The sequence below is a fragment of the Anomaloglossus baeobatrachus genome, chromosome 2 (assembly GCF_048569485.1).
Source record: "Anomaloglossus baeobatrachus isolate aAnoBae1 chromosome 2, aAnoBae1.hap1, whole genome shotgun sequence".
Taxonomy (NCBI): domain Eukaryota; kingdom Metazoa; phylum Chordata; class Amphibia; order Anura; family Aromobatidae; genus Anomaloglossus; species Anomaloglossus baeobatrachus.
Window position 1 is genome coordinate 408,926,859 of NC_134354.1, and position 16,743 is coordinate 408,943,601.

The 16,743-nt window shown below is 40.1% G+C and overlaps 1 protein-coding gene across 3 annotated transcripts in view; it reads left to right on the plus strand.

The window, feature by feature from the left end:
* Positions 1-16,743, plus strand: part of CSMD2 (CUB and Sushi multiple domains 2) — a 1,639,331-nt gene that overhangs the window by 1,431,332 nt on the left and 191,256 nt on the right. For all 3 annotated transcript variants that reach the window (XM_075336114.1, XM_075336115.1, XM_075336117.1), the window contains 4 exons: positions 2,060-2,254; positions 3,598-3,714; positions 12,063-12,176; positions 15,731-15,826. In XM_075336114.1, coding sequence (XP_075192229.1) covers positions 2,060-2,254; positions 3,598-3,714; positions 12,063-12,176; positions 15,731-15,826 — 522 coding nt within the window. The remainder of the gene's footprint in view (positions 1-2,059; positions 2,255-3,597; positions 3,715-12,062; positions 12,177-15,730; positions 15,827-16,743) is intronic.

Sequence of the window (16,743 nt, forward strand, 5' to 3'; positions counted from 1 at the left end):
GACAGATTACAACACCAGTGCTCCATCACATTGTTTTGTGGCACTGCAGAATGGCTCCTATTCAAATTATTGGAGCCGACCTTCAGTATCCAGCAGTGACCACTAAACATTGTGATAGAGCTATGGTCATAGAATCATAGAATCATAGAATAGTAGAGATGGAAGGGACCTCAAGGGCCATCAGGTCCAACCCCCTGCGAGTGCAGGTTTTCCTAAATCATCCCAGCTATATCTTTATCCAGCTTCCACTTGAAGATTTCCATTGATGGAGAGCTCACTACCTCCCGTGGTAGCCTGTTCTACTCTCTGACTGCCCTCACTGTCAGAAAGGTTTTCTTAATGTCTGTTCTAATGGTTTTCTGCTTTGTCATAATTTTTACAGCTGGATGCTGCTGACGGCTGATTTGGTGGGGGTGCTGGGTGTCGCTTCCTTACTGATCTAATACTGATATCCCATTTTAAGGTTTTGTCATCAATAATGAGGAGCAAACTGCTTAATGCTCGGGTACTTGGTTAGCGTAATAAGCATTTTCATGCTCGGGATCTCGCTACTCTTTTACTGAGTATAACAGAAGCCAAAGGGGAGTTCTGGAAAAATGCTCTAGTTCCCCATTGACTTCAATTATACTCTGTAAATGAGTACTGATCACCAGAGCATCAAAATGCTCATTACACTTAATGAGAACTCAAGCACTGAGCAGTTCACTCATCACTAGTCATCAATATCCTACTATCGGAAAATCCCTTTTTCCCAAACATACAATTTTTAACAATATTTTCTAGGAGAGGATACTGTTGCCAAAGTAAATCTGTAGCAAATATTCCCATATAGCGTCCAAGTAATAGTACCATACAATTCCTCCATACGCCATTATAATATTTTGTCATGTTAAGACAGTGCCAGCACCACGACACTTGCATTTTTGGCTAAATACCACTGTCATACAGTGCAAATAATTTAGCCCAATACCTGCTTCTGACAGTGCCTGAATCAGAGCCATCTATATCAGTGTCTATGCAACCCATCCATCTGTATTGACCATAAATTAATGCCAGTCATTATGCCCATAAAATAACGATAGTCTTAGTACACTTCAATTAATTAGACCAATTTCTAAAGCAAAAGTAGCAATCATAGTGCCCAATTAATAGTGCTGACAGGTCCTTAATAAAATGTTAAGCTTTTCAATCAGCACCTCCTTCTAGGAAATGAATGGGTAGTATAATCGTGTCAAAACTGTACTCAAACCAACTAACAGGAACATTGATTCCAAGGTGCGGATTTTGTGCTGCCAGGTTTGGTCCATTGTTTGTTTTAAGCTGTCACACTCCAGCAAAACACTTCAATGTCGGAATGGACTTGATACTTACTATGCTTTACAGTTGCTTCTAAGTGAGTTTCTCTGTAAGTAAGAAATATTTGAGACGTAAGGCAGTTTTATTCATGTACAATAATTATCAGATGTTAATGATGCTCAATGATTGGAGCAGTTTAGTGATAGCGCTCTTTAGTGTATGCCGGGCTATGAATATTGAATCTCTCTGCATTGCGGTTTCTCTCATCCTTTTCCCGATGTCACTAAGAAGTCACATATCAGGGTCAGTGCGGTGACTTCTGTCAGCTTAAAATGCATGGCATTACACAATCCCAAATGATAACTCCTGGGGACATCTGTTGAATGCTTAAATTTTTAGCTCTGCAGAGTGGATGTCACTGACTGAGATTATTGTATTTAACATCTCATTTGTGAATACTTCTAAATCTTAATATTCAAGCCAATAATGGTCTCATTGTCTAGTTGATTATAATTCTGTCTTTCTCTATAGTAATAATTATTCAGAGTTGGAAATCTAAAATGTATTGTGTTCTTTGGTAATTTTAGGGTCATTTAGAAATAATGTTCTCAATAATTAGCACATCTCAGTACACCCTTTTAGGGTAATTTTTAATTGATTGTCTAAGGAACATTGACAACTGAGCCCCAGAATTACTGTTAAGAAAATAGACAACTATTTATATTGCTAAAGTTTGTTTTTTTTGTTTTTTTTCATTTTTCAGAAAATCCCAGAGAATCCTGTTTTGACCCAGGAGCAATAAAAAATGGCACTCGTGTTGGGAGTGACCTAAAACTAGGTTCCACTGTAACTTACTATTGTGATAGTGGCTATGAGGTTTCTGGAGCATCTACTCTAACTTGTGTGATGGGAGGAGATGGAAAGCCAATTTGGAATTTCCCACGTCCTACATGTATCGGTAATATCCCATCTTTATCCATTTCATTCTACTGACTTTACTGATATCAATACAGGTAAAATATATATATTTGTACAGTGTTAGCCAGTAGAGATAAAAAATTGTTTAAAAGAACGGAGAGTCCTCAGTAGTTTATACCTTTTTAGCCATTAAAAGGTATCAACCACTGAGGACTCTCAGTTCTTTTAAACAATTCTGATATTAATAATGTCAGTAAACCTACAATTACAAAAAAGTGGAAGACGTATAGAAAATTAATCATTAGTATAAAATAATGGTATGAATAATTTATTGATCCCATCTGATACTCAAATCACTATACAGTACATCTACATTTTAAGCATTACAGAGGTTTTCCACTACTAATGTGACCCCCTTTCTTTTATCCTAACTCTTCCTAACTAATAATTTCCTCATATACTCCTGCTATCTACTCTGCTCCTTTATGCTTATCTCTAATAGGTTTGTAATTACATTTATTGTTGTTGTAGCTTTAATCCTCCGAGCTGCAGACCAGAATCAGGCCAACTGAGCAGGGCACGTCCTTGGTGGGGGCCAAGAGGAGAGGGAAGTGGGATCTGGCATGCATGCCCTGACTTCTGTCACTCACAGAGAAACAGTGCACCCTCACAAGTGATGTGCCCTGCTCAGTTGGTTCAATTTTGGTCTGCAGCCAGAAAGATCAAAGCTACAACAACAATATTTACTAACGTCTTAGAGATAAACTTGCAGGAGCAGAGTGGATAGCAGAATTATAATAAGAAAGTGTTAGTTAGGAAGAGTTAGGATAAAAGAAAGGGGGTCACATTAGTAGTGGAAAATGCTCATTTCACAATTATCTTGTGGTTTAAACAGGTTGCAGAACACCTGAAGAAACCACTCATTCATCAAAAACGATCTTTTATGCAGTGTAGTGGCTGCCTATGTGCACCGAGAGATCTAGTATGGATCGCTCGGTGAGTATACTTTGCTTTTGTCTTCCTGTGTAAATAGGCAGTCAAACAACTGCCGAGTGGTAAGAGGTCTAATCTGACCTTGCCTGTATTTGACTAAAGCAAGAAAATTGTACAATGAGTATGTAGTGAAGTTAAAAATAAAGTAGTAAATTGTATAGTATTGGTGAAAATATATGAGTGATGGAAAGCAAATTTTGCTAATGAAAAACTGCAACAATTTGAATGAAAAGGTTATTGCTAATGATGACCCCAACATGCTCTTTTCCACTGTCCATAAATCAGCCTATTGTGTAAATGCAGGCATATTTCTGGTCACATTGATAAATGATTAAATGTTGACTTTAGACATTGATGTCAAAGTGTGCTATATCTCCATTTCTCATTTAGCCCCCTGTGGAGGACAGTACGTCAGCCAAGATGGAGTGATTCTGTCTCCTAATTACCCCAGTAATTACACTTCTGGACAGAGCTGTTCTTACTTCATTGTCGTTCCTAAGGATTATGGTAAGTGAACTTCTTACGTTTGGGAATAAAATTAGCTTACTAACTCAGCAATGTTTTCTCCATTTCTGTTTTGTTTTGATGAGAGGCTCCATATTGGTTTTCATGTTGATATATATTTGCTATACAATTTGATTCCAATACAATAAGTTTAGTTTTATTTAAATTATTTCTGGCATTTAGAAGGAAAACAATTTAGATTTTTGCCATTATGCTGCCTTTTTCTACATATACACTGTCAGATTTGCTATTAGTTTGGAAAGAACAGGTTTAAATATTACATGGCTTTATTATTTTGTATCAATGAGTAAGAAGTAACCCTTATTTCAGCTAGTCAGTAGTACATTGATCACTAAATTTAGATCTTAAAGCATAAACTATATTAAGGATTTTAATAGGATATACCCTTGTCATATAAAATCTCATTTCTTTCCTTAGCTTTTGATACTTTAGCTGACTGTAATAATTTTAAAGACTATGATCACCTCCAATCTTCATTCTTTCATTCATTTTTAGACCCCGAAAATGTTGTTTGCAGCCTGGTCCTAGTTTCGGACTTTTCTTTTCCTGTAATGCGTGCTGGATGTGAGCTCCGTGTCATCGCTTGCTTTCATGGACACTGCACTTTTCTCCTTTTGTGTTTTCCTCATTTTCTCCAGCCTGTTTTCTGTGCCCTCAAAGATAACTAGCATTTATACTGTACAATTATTGCAAATTAATGTTGCTGGGAACGCTCTACCTAAGCAGGCTGATGATCACTCAATGATCAAGCAAAATACTCATTCAATGGATAATATGAGTTATTATTATTATTATTATTATTATTTAATTCTTAATATTTATTTATAGAGCACCATTGATTCCATGGTACCGTACATGAGAAGAGGTTACATACAAATACATATCCAAGTTACAATAGGTAGACTGGTACAGAGGGTAGAGGGCCCTGTCCTTGTGGGCTTACATTCTATAGGATATTGGGGAGAAGACAGCTCCAGCAATGGTGAGGCAGTGGGGTCATTGGAGACTATAGGCACTTTTGAACAGATGAGTTTTCAAGTTCCGTTTGAAGCTTGAAAATGTAGCAGATAATCTGACTTGTTGCGACAGAAGACAGGGGATACGCGGGAGAAGTCTTGGAGGCGGTTGGATGAGGAATGAATGAGTGTGGAGGAGAGAAGGAGATCTTGGGAGGACCAGGGATTTTGTGTTGGAGTGTAGCGGGAGATTAGTTTGGAGACATATGTAGGAGACAGATTATGGACGGCTTTGTAGGTCATTGTTAATAGTTTGAATTGCATATGTTGGAAGATTGGGAGCCAATGGAGGGATTTGCAGAGGGGAGAAGTGGGGTGGTAGTGAGGAGTAAAGTGGATCAGTCACCCAACAGAATAAGATAAACTGGGCAGGTGCGAGAGTGTTAGCAGGGAGGCCATAGAGGAGGTTGTTTCAGTAATCAAGTCAGGAGATTATGAGGCCATGCACTAGCATGTTTGTAGATTGAGAATTGAGGAAAGGACGGATTCTGTAAATATTTTGAGCTGAAGATGGCAAGAGGTGGTGAGGAATTTGATGTATGGTATGAAGGACAAGGCAGAGTCGAATGTTACTATGTGGGCAGCGGACTTTGGGTACTGGGGAGAGCGTGATGTTATTTATTGTAGTGGATAGATCAGGTAGGGAACATAGGTGAGATGGAGGAAAAATGATTAGTTCAGTTTTGCTTTTGCCCAAAATAACATCGTTCTTGACAGCATATCATCTTATGTTAGGACCTGTGCTGCATGAGCTCAATTAAAGCCTATGAGCTCTAAACAATCTATTACTGATTGTTCATTTTGCATCTGAAGTGCTGTCTTTGCTGGTGTAAACAATGTATTAAATGACTGCAAATTAGCAAACAACTAGCTGATCAGTTGTCATTTAGTAGTGCCAATTGGTAGTGTAAATGGCCCCATAATCTCTCCTTTCCCAACTACAGATCTGTGCTCAATTCCATCCAAATCTCTCTAAAGGCTTGTGCAGATTACATTATTTTCGATCGGTAGTGTACTCTGTCAAAAGATTAAATTACACTCTGATCAATGTTATTAGACAGTTTACATGTCCTAAAAAATAATCACAGTATACATGATTTGCCTCTGAGATATGGGCTGACAGAATGGAGAAGATGGAAAAACACATCCCATTCTGATCATACTCTGATCAGAGTCTGATTAGCAGAATAGGACCTTTTTCTGGGATGGAGAAAATATGGTTGTGTGAACCCAGCCGAACGTGGAGAGAAGTGAGGTAGGCAGCAAAGATCCATCAGAAGGAGCTCTGGAAGATCTTTAATATATTTGAAGATCACTTAGCTAGAAAAAGGATTGACAGGCACTGTGCATCAGCAAAATAGTAAAGCACTTTTAATAAAGACTATTTAGAAAGTTGTTTTGTTGTGCAGCGATGTCATAATATTTAATCATTTAAACTCTTCCCAACATTTGATATACATTTATGTCACATGTCGTGTTCCTGACGCTGATGCAGGCTTTTCTGGCAGATGATGAGTGTATTATTCAGCCACCACCTGCATTTAAAGGGAATCTGTCAGGTCCCATATGCATTCTGAGCATGCGCAGAGCGCGTCTGAAGCAGAGAAGCGAGCACCCTGATGACGGCTACAGGAATGGTAAGTACACATGCGCGGGATCTGAAGATGCTGATGGTGACGCCACGCATGTAAATCCATGGTATCAAGCCCACAGGGGCGTGAAACCATGGAAAGCATGCAAACGCCCACAGGTGGATGTGACACCCATGGGGTTAAAGAGACCCTGCTCATTTACATAGGGAATATGTAAGTAATAAAACGATTTTTATTACTTTCATATTCCACAATATTACAACACAGGGATGGGTAGGAAGCAGTTAATAGGCCACACAACACACTGCTTATAGCTCAGAATGCATATGGGACCTGACAAGTTCCCTTTAACAGCAGCGAGTGGAGCAGAGCTCCTCTTGTGGCTGTTAACCTTTTAAATGCCGCTGTCAATTTCTGACAGCGGCATTTAATGTGCGCTGGCAGGGTCACATGTTGTTCCTCGCACCCATTATTGTACTCATTATCATGAAGTGCCAATGGGTTACTATGACAGCCGTGGGTCTGCTAAAGACCTGTGTGCTTGTCATGATGGTTTTCCTGTTAAATTCAGCCTTTAACTGGCATTCATAAAAGAGTGTGACTTTTGCTATACATAGCAGTGCTAATGCACTGTTATGTATAGTACAAGCGATCTGATGATTGCAAGTTCAAGGCCACTAAAGGTACTAACTAATACAATGAAAATGGAAGAAATTAAAAAAAATAATACAAGTTTAAATTATCTCCCCTTTTCCCCATTAAAAATAATACAATTACTTTAACAAAATATATTCACATATTTGGTATTGCTGCATTAGTGAAAGTCCAATCTATCAAAGTATAAAAGAAATAAATCCACTTGGTAAACGGTGTAACAAAAAAAAATTGAAATGCCAGAATTACGTTGTTTTTGACCCCCGCAATATTACAATAAAATGCAATAACAGATGATCAAAGTATGATATCTACCATAAAATTGTATTAGTAAAACCACCAGCCCAGGGCGCAAAAAACAAGCCCTTATGCAGCCCTATATCCTGAAAATTGAAAACGTTACAGGTCTCCAAAATGATAACACAAGCCAATTTTTTTTTACAAATTTCCATTTGTTTTTTTTCACTATTTAAATAAAGAAAAATCGATACGTGTTTGGTATCTGAATAATTTTTCTGACCTGAAGAATCATATTGCCAGGTCAGTTTTATCATATAGCAAATATGGTAAATAAAAAATCCAACAAACCATGCTGAAATGGCACTTTTTTTTGCAATTTCAATGCATTCAGAATTTTTTTCCCCATTTTCCAATGCATCACATGATAAAATGAATGGTGTCAAACAACATTGTCCCACAAAAACCATAAGAAAACAGGCAATATAGCAATGTATGGATAATAAACATGTTTATCTTGATGTACCAAAATAACTCCATGTATCTCAGTGCATATTGTAGATCCCAATCAGGTTCGAAAAAGTGAGGTTTTGGAATAGCAATAGCCCTATCATGCCCTAAAGACACTTAAGGACCCTAATATACCAGAGACTTCCACCCTTTAAAGCACAGTCCACAGTTATCCTTTTGTAGACTAACCCTATGCTTTCCCTCTATTCCTTTGCCTTCCCATGTTGACCCTACAAGGGAGAAACGGGTAGTCAGGCAGGCACCACAAAAAACAAGTCCTCATATGGTTATGTGGACAGAAAGATAAAAAAAAGTTATGGCTCTTGGAGGAAGGAAGGGGGAAATGAAAATGAAAAAATTGAAAATAACACAGTTATAAAGGGGTTAAAGAGGACCTTTTGCTAAATTTTGGGGGTTTAACTAGACACATGATGTAATAGACAATTCAGAGCAGAATCAAACTTTTTTCTTTTAATTTTGCCAAAGTATATGGCACTTAAACATTTTTTTAATACTAACTGGGTGTCACAAGAAATATTTCACTTGGATCATGTACTTCTTCCTCTCTCTGATGTTGTCCAATCATAAGCAGGCAGCAGCACACTGGAGAAAGAAGAGCACACCCCCACAATAGCATTGATAAACAGTATGCTCCCACACATTGTACAGTGATGATGTGCTGGGGCACAGCAGACCTGAGTCTGATTAACTAACAGCTTTTAGCTTCCATCTCTGGCAGTCTCATTCAAATATTTCTATTCTCTTATTATAGTACTGCCACCTCTGCCAATTAAAAACTGTCATCCTCATAGAAGGGGAAAAAGAACATTCCTCCACTATAGCTTAAAACAGGCTCTATGTAAGACATAAAGATAACACACCATTCAGTTTTGGTGGAGGGGCATTACAGCAAAATTGACAGTTCAATTACTTTGGCAGCACTGATATGTATTTGGTCCTGCCAATATGGTTCACTTGAATTTGATAGGAGAGCTGTTAGAAGTATTTGTAATGAGACTCAATATGTAGAAGTCCAGAATTATTACCACATGAAGTGACACATGACACGTCACATTTGAAAAGTGGAGCTTGGTCACAAAGGCCAAAATTGTCTCCATCACTGAGGGGTTAAGGTGTTTCCTTCAATGAACATTTATCACCAAGTTTGATAAATGTCTCCCATTACTTTTCATCGTGTGCCCACACTAAGGAGGTGTTTGAATAAGGGAACGGTCCAGCAAACTTGCTACCACTTCATTAGTTATCTGTGGAACTGAAGAAAACAGCCAAGTGTAAAGCAATCAAGGACAGACTGGTAGATTGCTCTGATATGACAAGGAGTAAAACTTTTTTCCAATCAAAACCTGTTCTCTAAGGGAAACAGAAGAAAATAAGTAGAAGATTAGCTTTATTCAAAGGCTATTCCTTCCAGTTTTATAGACTATGATGTGCCCCATAGTGGGGTGTCTTGGTTCTGTACGTGGTTCATTTGTACGCATTCATAATAGTCCAAGTCCTTGAGCCCTAAAAGTTAATAAGATCTTAAAAATAAGACAAATTATATTGTATGCTCGTATACTATAATATTAAAAATATCATTGTGAAGTGAACTAGGATCTCCATCTACAATATTGGTATTGTTGATCTATAGCAGAGGTTCCCAACCTTTCTATTCTTGAGAGCCACATTCAGGTCTGAAGGAGTGTCATGAGCCACATTCAGCTCTGAGAGAGTGTTCTGAGCCACATCCAGCTCCTGCCACCCACTTTACCACACAGTAGTGACACCGGTATAATCACAGCCAAAGCTTTTCCACAGAAATCACACCAAGACAGTATACCTAGATCCAGGGGTTCCTACCTTACCCCCATTCAGGTCTGCTCTTTTATGTGGGTCTACTCACCATCTGGAGACCTGCTCTTCATATCTGTTTGCAAGACTTGGTGCTTATGCACTACGTTAGAAGGCAGCCTCGAGCCACAAATCACTGGCTCGCAAGCCACATGTGGCTCCATTGCCACAGGTTTGTGGCCCCTGATCTATAGTATTACTCTATAATGACTTTTCAATATTATGCCTGAGTTTTTCTACTATAACCTGTAGGGATGTCATCCTTGGGTTGATTTTTCAAATGGCGAGAAAAATAATTGAAAATATCTCCAGAGCGTTGATCAATGACAGCTATGAGCTAGATATCATATACTGTTGCATTGCTCATCTGTTCCATTTACTTATAGACACATCTTTCACTACAAGACTTATCAAATATACCTAGTTTTCATATAATGATAACGATGATTAAAAAAAATGCAATTCTCCCTGCTTAATCTCTCAAAGCAAATTAAAGTTTCATGCCTTGATCATTTCGAAGGGTTTAGATTTTTCTTCTATTTGTTACTTGGTATTTATAGTAAATCTCCCTCATTACAAAGAATGTATACAGCGATTTCAATTAGTTCATTTAGATGTGGCACTTTATTGCTCTAATGCCATTGCCTGTTTGTCTTTCGCACACAATTATTGCATTGAATTAAAGGCTTTAATATTTGTGTTTAGCAAATTCTCACACGTATCCAAAAGAGCAAAAATGGACACAGTACTCAAGGGGTTTGAGTGAAAGATATGTGGAGATTTATTGACCCATATATTAAGAAATATTTAGATATAAAGCTAAAATGAAGAATTCGTATGCATTTGTGGTGCCCCTGAGGCTTCAGTCGCCACAAAGTATTGCACCCAACATTGGGTGTAATGCTAAACCCGATTACTGAGGAGGTCAATCCCGGTTTCACCACATTACACACTCAAATACACAGTAGGTTGCCCTGTTCCCACTGGGGACTGGGCTAGGGTAGGGTGATAAAGGGGTGGACGACAGAGAGGCATTTACAGGAGGCCCTCAACAGGGGCCCCAGTCTCATTAGCATAGGACCTGGGAGGGGGGAGGTGCAGCCAGTAGGGGGAGTCAGGAGCCAACACAACAGTTAGAGAGTTCTCCAGCAGGAGAGCAGCGGAGCAGACGTGCTTCACAGGTGCTCTGGTGGGAAGAAAAATTTCACACGGTTGTCGTGGGGAGAGTGAACCTGCTCCCATCGGAACCGATGCCACAGGGGGCGGCAGGACCCTATTCAAGATCATACTTCATGTTGGTTTTCCAAAATCTGCCTGGACGGGGAAAGTTTCAAGCTTCCCTGACCAAACAGCGCCCGACAGCAAAATGCCATATAGGGTCCGGGGCCTTGCTTCAAGCCAGACCCCACATCGGAACCAAGGCACCTGCAGATAGGGACAAGAGTACATCTCGTGAAACCCAGGGTTCCCTTGTAGCTTCAAGCCATGGGATCCACAGACAGGCGTTACAAGGAGAAACTCACCGAACACCAAACCGGACTGATCTCCAAAGGGATTCGGGTTCGACGAAGTTTTTACAGAGCTACGACAGCCTCCAGTTCCCCAGCGGTTGGAAGACGAAACAACCCAACTGAAGGGAGAGAGTAAGAAAGGAAAAATCGTAGAAAAGAGAGAGATAGGGAGGGACCAAAGAAAGAACAAACAATAGAGCAGAGAAAGAGGATAAGGGAAAAAAAGGGAGGGCGGTGAGGGGAGGAACGTGGTAAGGGGCAAGTCCATCCCTCCACATACCTTCATCCACAAGGTATCTCTTTCCGTTTATCTCAGTGCCTCCTTATAGTCGTCTGTCTGTTGGAAGTCGAACCAGTAGTACCAGGTATCCCAGAACATCTCATAAGTGTCATGGATCGAAGATGTCAGGTCCTCCATATGCATAATATCATTAACCCTCTCGATCCACAGTGACACGGTGGGACAGGTAGCTTTGCTCCAGTTAAGAGGCACACACGAGCAGGCCGCCTTAATTAGAAATCTCAAGAGCAAACATTTGTATGCAGAAGCCGACATTTCGCTTTGCTGCAGTAGGTATACTGCTGGCCCCATTTCTCCCACATAGCCCGTTATTTTGTGAATATTCTGACTGACTCCTGTCAAAAATGGCTGCACCACACTACACTCCAAAAAGATGTGCAGGAAAGTACCCTCTGCCATAATACACTGGCAACACATTGGGTCCACTGAAGGAAACATTGTGTGTAAATGAGAGGGGCTCAATGTACTTTTGACATGACTCACCTTGTAAAACAGGACATATATGAGCCTCTCTGTTCAGTATGTGTCATTGAAATGTAAGATACAGTGGAGAGTTTTTTGAAGAGCTCATTTAGTTCAGTAATTATTACATGTATGAGAATGTTTGTTCTGACCAGTTGTAAGTTGATGTTATAATGTGTGTTCCCCTCTCTTCCAGTGGTTTTTGGACAGTTCACCTTCTTCCAGACAGCTCTCAATGATGTAGTTGAAGTCCATGATGGGTCCAATGAACAAGCTCGTCTTCTCAGCTCTCTTTCTGGATCCCATACTGGTATGAAGCTTGTTGTCCTAAATATTATTTTTTTGTTTATTGCATTTGCATTAAGAATAGAGAACTATACAGGGGGAATATAAAATACCATTCTATTTTTCATTAAAGGGGTGGTTCACTACTCAGAATTAGTGGCCACACCACTGTTAAACTCATAGGGAAGGCTTTTCACAAACACTTTGTGTAGTATTCTGCCTCAGAGCGGCGTTATTGTGGTCCGCTCATCCCCATCAAGTGACTCCTGGGCTCTGTGATCCAGTGATGTCACGTAAACTTCCAGTTGACACAACATCACTGATGTGGGCCCCAGTGTGACTTGGCTGTGGGCAAAGTTTCTCCGCTTGTCACAGCCCAACATCTTGCGTGCTCTCTTCACTGCAGAGCGCTGCAAGCAGGAGCGATACTGGGCTGTAATGTACGATGAAACCCTGACCACAGCCCAGTCATTCAGGGAGACTGGGGCCCACCTTGGTGATGTCGGGTCAAATTGATGTCGGGTGAAACTGGAAATTGACGAGGTCACGGAGCACGGGGGTCACATGATTGGAATGAGCGGACCGCAATAGCGCCGCTCAGAGGCGGAATGTACTAAATAAGGTATTTGAGAAAAGCCTTACCTGTGAGTTTTACAGCAATGTGGCCACTTATGCCGAGTAGTGAACCACCTCTTTAAAATTCCAGATTTCTATAATTATAGTGTATGTCAAGTCATTCAGTAAAATGTAAATATTCACGCAAAAATTGGAATATCACAATGCCAATTTTAAAAGGTTTAGGCTGTCATGACTGAGGTCAGCGTAAAGTAGTGCAGATGCCCGGGATCGCTGGAAAGTCTCTGGTGAGCTGTGAAACAGGAAAACCTGGCCAACGATGCAGCAGCGATACAGACCTGCAGATCGACCTAGCTGGTCGTTGGGGACGTGTCAAAGCAGCTATTTGAAAGGGAAGTCGCTAACGAAGTCATTGTAACGGTGTCAAACACAACGATGCATGCTGCGCAGCAGGAAACAAAGGAACAAAAAATGTTCCTGAGAGATGTGTAGCGATCAGCGACCTCACAGTGGGGGCCAGGTCGCTGATGCGTTTCACACACTGCAATGTCGCTGGGGAGGTCGCTATTACGTCATAAAACCGGTGGCGTTACAGCAATATCGCTAGCGATGTTGCAGTGTGTAAAGGGGCCTTTAGTCTGGTGTAGCGATGTCCTGTCAGATGTTTCCTGCCTCATTAGCATATAGCAATCAACAGAATTAATGTTCTTCTTTAAAACATGTCTGCATTGTCTACAAGATAAAAAACCATTGTAAGACACAATAAGGGTTATTTGAACTGATCAGGGGAGCAGTCAGGTTCCTTTCAAAAACCATACTTGACTATGCTTTTCAATTCTATAGATATATGAAAAAGTAAAACTACTTCGACATAACTTGGGTCTATAGAAGTCTTTGGACATGTTTGGTCTATATAGTACATTAAGTTCTTTTCCCACAGTCTATCCCAGAAGTGCACTAAGATTATGAGGCCCAACTTGGAGCTGATTTTGGACTAGTGAAAAAATGGCAAAAGCCACTTTGGCATGTTGGAAACAGATTCTGCTGATTCACTAAGATGCGCAGACCTCTTAAAGTGAACCAACCAATAAATGTTTGCCCTATAAAATAGATGCTGATTAAAATTATACCTTTAGTTGAGAAATCTATCTCTTGATTGTAGAATAATCTATGTTCAAACCTTCAGAAATTATGTCATTTGTGCAGTTGCTTGAGCATCATGGCAGGACTTTATGGGTCATGTTTTGTGTTACCATTCTGCTACTTGCCTTGCCTCCTATTCATTATTTAAACTTCACAACGCCACAGCCATTACCGATGTTGGCGGAGCATGCACATTGCTATGGCACCTGAATCAGCGATTGCACGTACCATAATCTCTGGAGACATTTTACTAAGAGCATTGTGGAGATGACTATGAATGGTGGTGGTGCATGCACAGATGAAAAAAAAAATCAATCTGCGCATGCGCTGCCATCACTTATATTCATCTCCACAATGTCTTCAATAAAATGGCACCTGAATCAGCGAATGTACGTACTGCAATCTCTGGAGACATTTTACTAAGAGCATTGTGGAGATGATTATGAGTGGTGGTGGGGCATAAACAGCTGAAAAAAAAATTCAGTCTGCGCTTGCGCTGCCATTGCTTATATTAATCTCCAGTGTCTTTAATAAAATGACACCAGAGATCGTGGTATGCGCACATGCTGATTCCGGCGCCATTTTATTGAAGACAACGTCACAATAGCAATGCGCACGTGCCGCAAACAAGCGGTAATGGCAGCGGTGCAAAATTTAAATAAAGAAAAAGAGGCAAGTCAAGAGGAGGAATCATCACACAGATGATCCAACCCACAAAGACCGCCCTAATGTTCAAGTCACTGCAAAAATTAAGTCATGTCTGAAGGTTTGAACAAGGATTAGTCTGCAATCAAGCCTCAGATTTTTCAACTAAAGGTATCATTTTAACCAGCAACCTACCCCCATTATGGCACTATCTCTAGTTTATAGGGAAAAAAACTGGTGGTTGGTTCCCTTTAACGAATCAGGCACGTCTGACATGTGGCATGCACTTTAATGGGCCATATCAGAAATCTTACTCCAGTCAGGAACTGGAGTAAGATTTCTGGCATAAGGAACACCACAGCTCATCATGAATTAGACATGCTGTGGCGTCATATCTACTTTGCACTTCCATCAGGCACAGGTCCTCCCATTGTGGTGAAACTAATGTGAAAACACCAAAAGTCACCAAACGTTTGCACAGCTCCACGTTGCACCAACATTTTGCCCTTTTGTTAATGCGATTTGCGCTAGCATTCTGCTGTCATCGTTTGATGAACTGGGGCCATAATGTTAACTTACACATGGTGTTTATGTTGGCAAATTCTAAGTTTATACAAGAAGTAGAAATAAAATGCGGTTTTGTGCTGCATTTCAGACTGTGACCAAGATGAGTCATTTAAAGTTTAACCAACTTTTTCTTTAGATTATATCCAAATATATGCTGTAAAATGGTGAACATACCCTTTGTGCCTTATCAGCATTGGGAGCAATATGATGATTTATGGGGAGCTGGTATGCAGTTTTAACAAATGTATGAACAAGCATAATTTGGCGCTTTCGGTTCTGGAATATGCTTAGGACGATAAAAGATCTGGTTATATAAAATACAGATATTTGTTACTGGGAATGAAGATAACATACATTTTAGCTGAAATATAAAAGTGTGTGTTCCACAGCTGTTTTCTCCTATCTCACATCATCTGCGCTATCACATTATTTCACATCAGCAGCCGTATACACAAGTTTGGTTATCTATTTAGTTCCTCCTCCAGCCGGAGTAATGTGTTCCCATGCCTAGAGTGCAGACCGGTTTGTGCCGATGCGTCTCACACATTGTGATCAGATCAGTATCCCCGCTTGGCACATCCCAGCAGCGGGTTTATCTACAAGAGGCAGGTCTCACGGCTCTGTAACACGTGCGCTCTGCCATTACAGGTGAATCTCTACCTCTTGCAACTTCCAATCAGATTTTAATTAAGTTCAGTGCCAAGGGACAGGCGACAGCCAGAGGATTTCATTTTGTGTACCAAGGTAGGTGGATAAATGGCATGTCATGTCCTGTGGTCATCCAAGCAGTGCATGAAACCTACAGGGACCATCATACAGATATTAAAAATGTCATATGGTTAGATTGAGAAAGTGAAAAGAGACACAGGAAAAGAAGTGGATTTGGCAGATGCGTAGCTTGGAAGGATAGACAGCTGTGACTCCGCAAATACACCTGGCAAAAATGTATTTTATGTGTTTTTACAACTGGATTTTAGGATATATATCACAGGCCAATGAGAATAATATGCCAGACAATATATACTAATGTATCTTGTTCTGAGCACAAATCTCTCTTTTTCCAAGACTTATCTCCATATCAGGGATTTTTTTTTACACAATGTAAGGCTCCCATCTGTTACCCAAGCATATTGAGCACGATGTAATGGAGTGCATTTACCACTGAAATATAATACCAGTAAAAGCCCATGCCTCTAGTCTCACAAATACACTTAATAAATCTCCACAATAACAATTGTATTCTATTATTCTATTTTATCATTGCTCATGTTCTTTATATTAAAGCAATGTTCAGATGGCTATCTAGAAAACTCATTCAATGGAAAACATTCATATCTGGTATTTTCTGTAAAACATTTTTTTCAATTGTTCTATGAGGATATGAGTTAATACAGGGGTTCCGTATTTGGGCTTTTCTCTAAGGCAGAGGTATCCAACCTTTCTGACATTGAAAGTCACATTCAGCTCTGAGAGAAGGTTGTGAGCCACATCCAACCCGAAAAGAGTGTCGTGAGCCATGTTCAGCTCTGAGAGAGGGTTGTGAGGCACATCAACTCTGAGAAAGAATCGCGAGCCACAGTCAGCTCTGAGAGAGGAATGCGAGTCACATTCAGCTCTGAGAGAGGGTCATGAGTCACATTCAACTCTGAGAGATGGTCGTG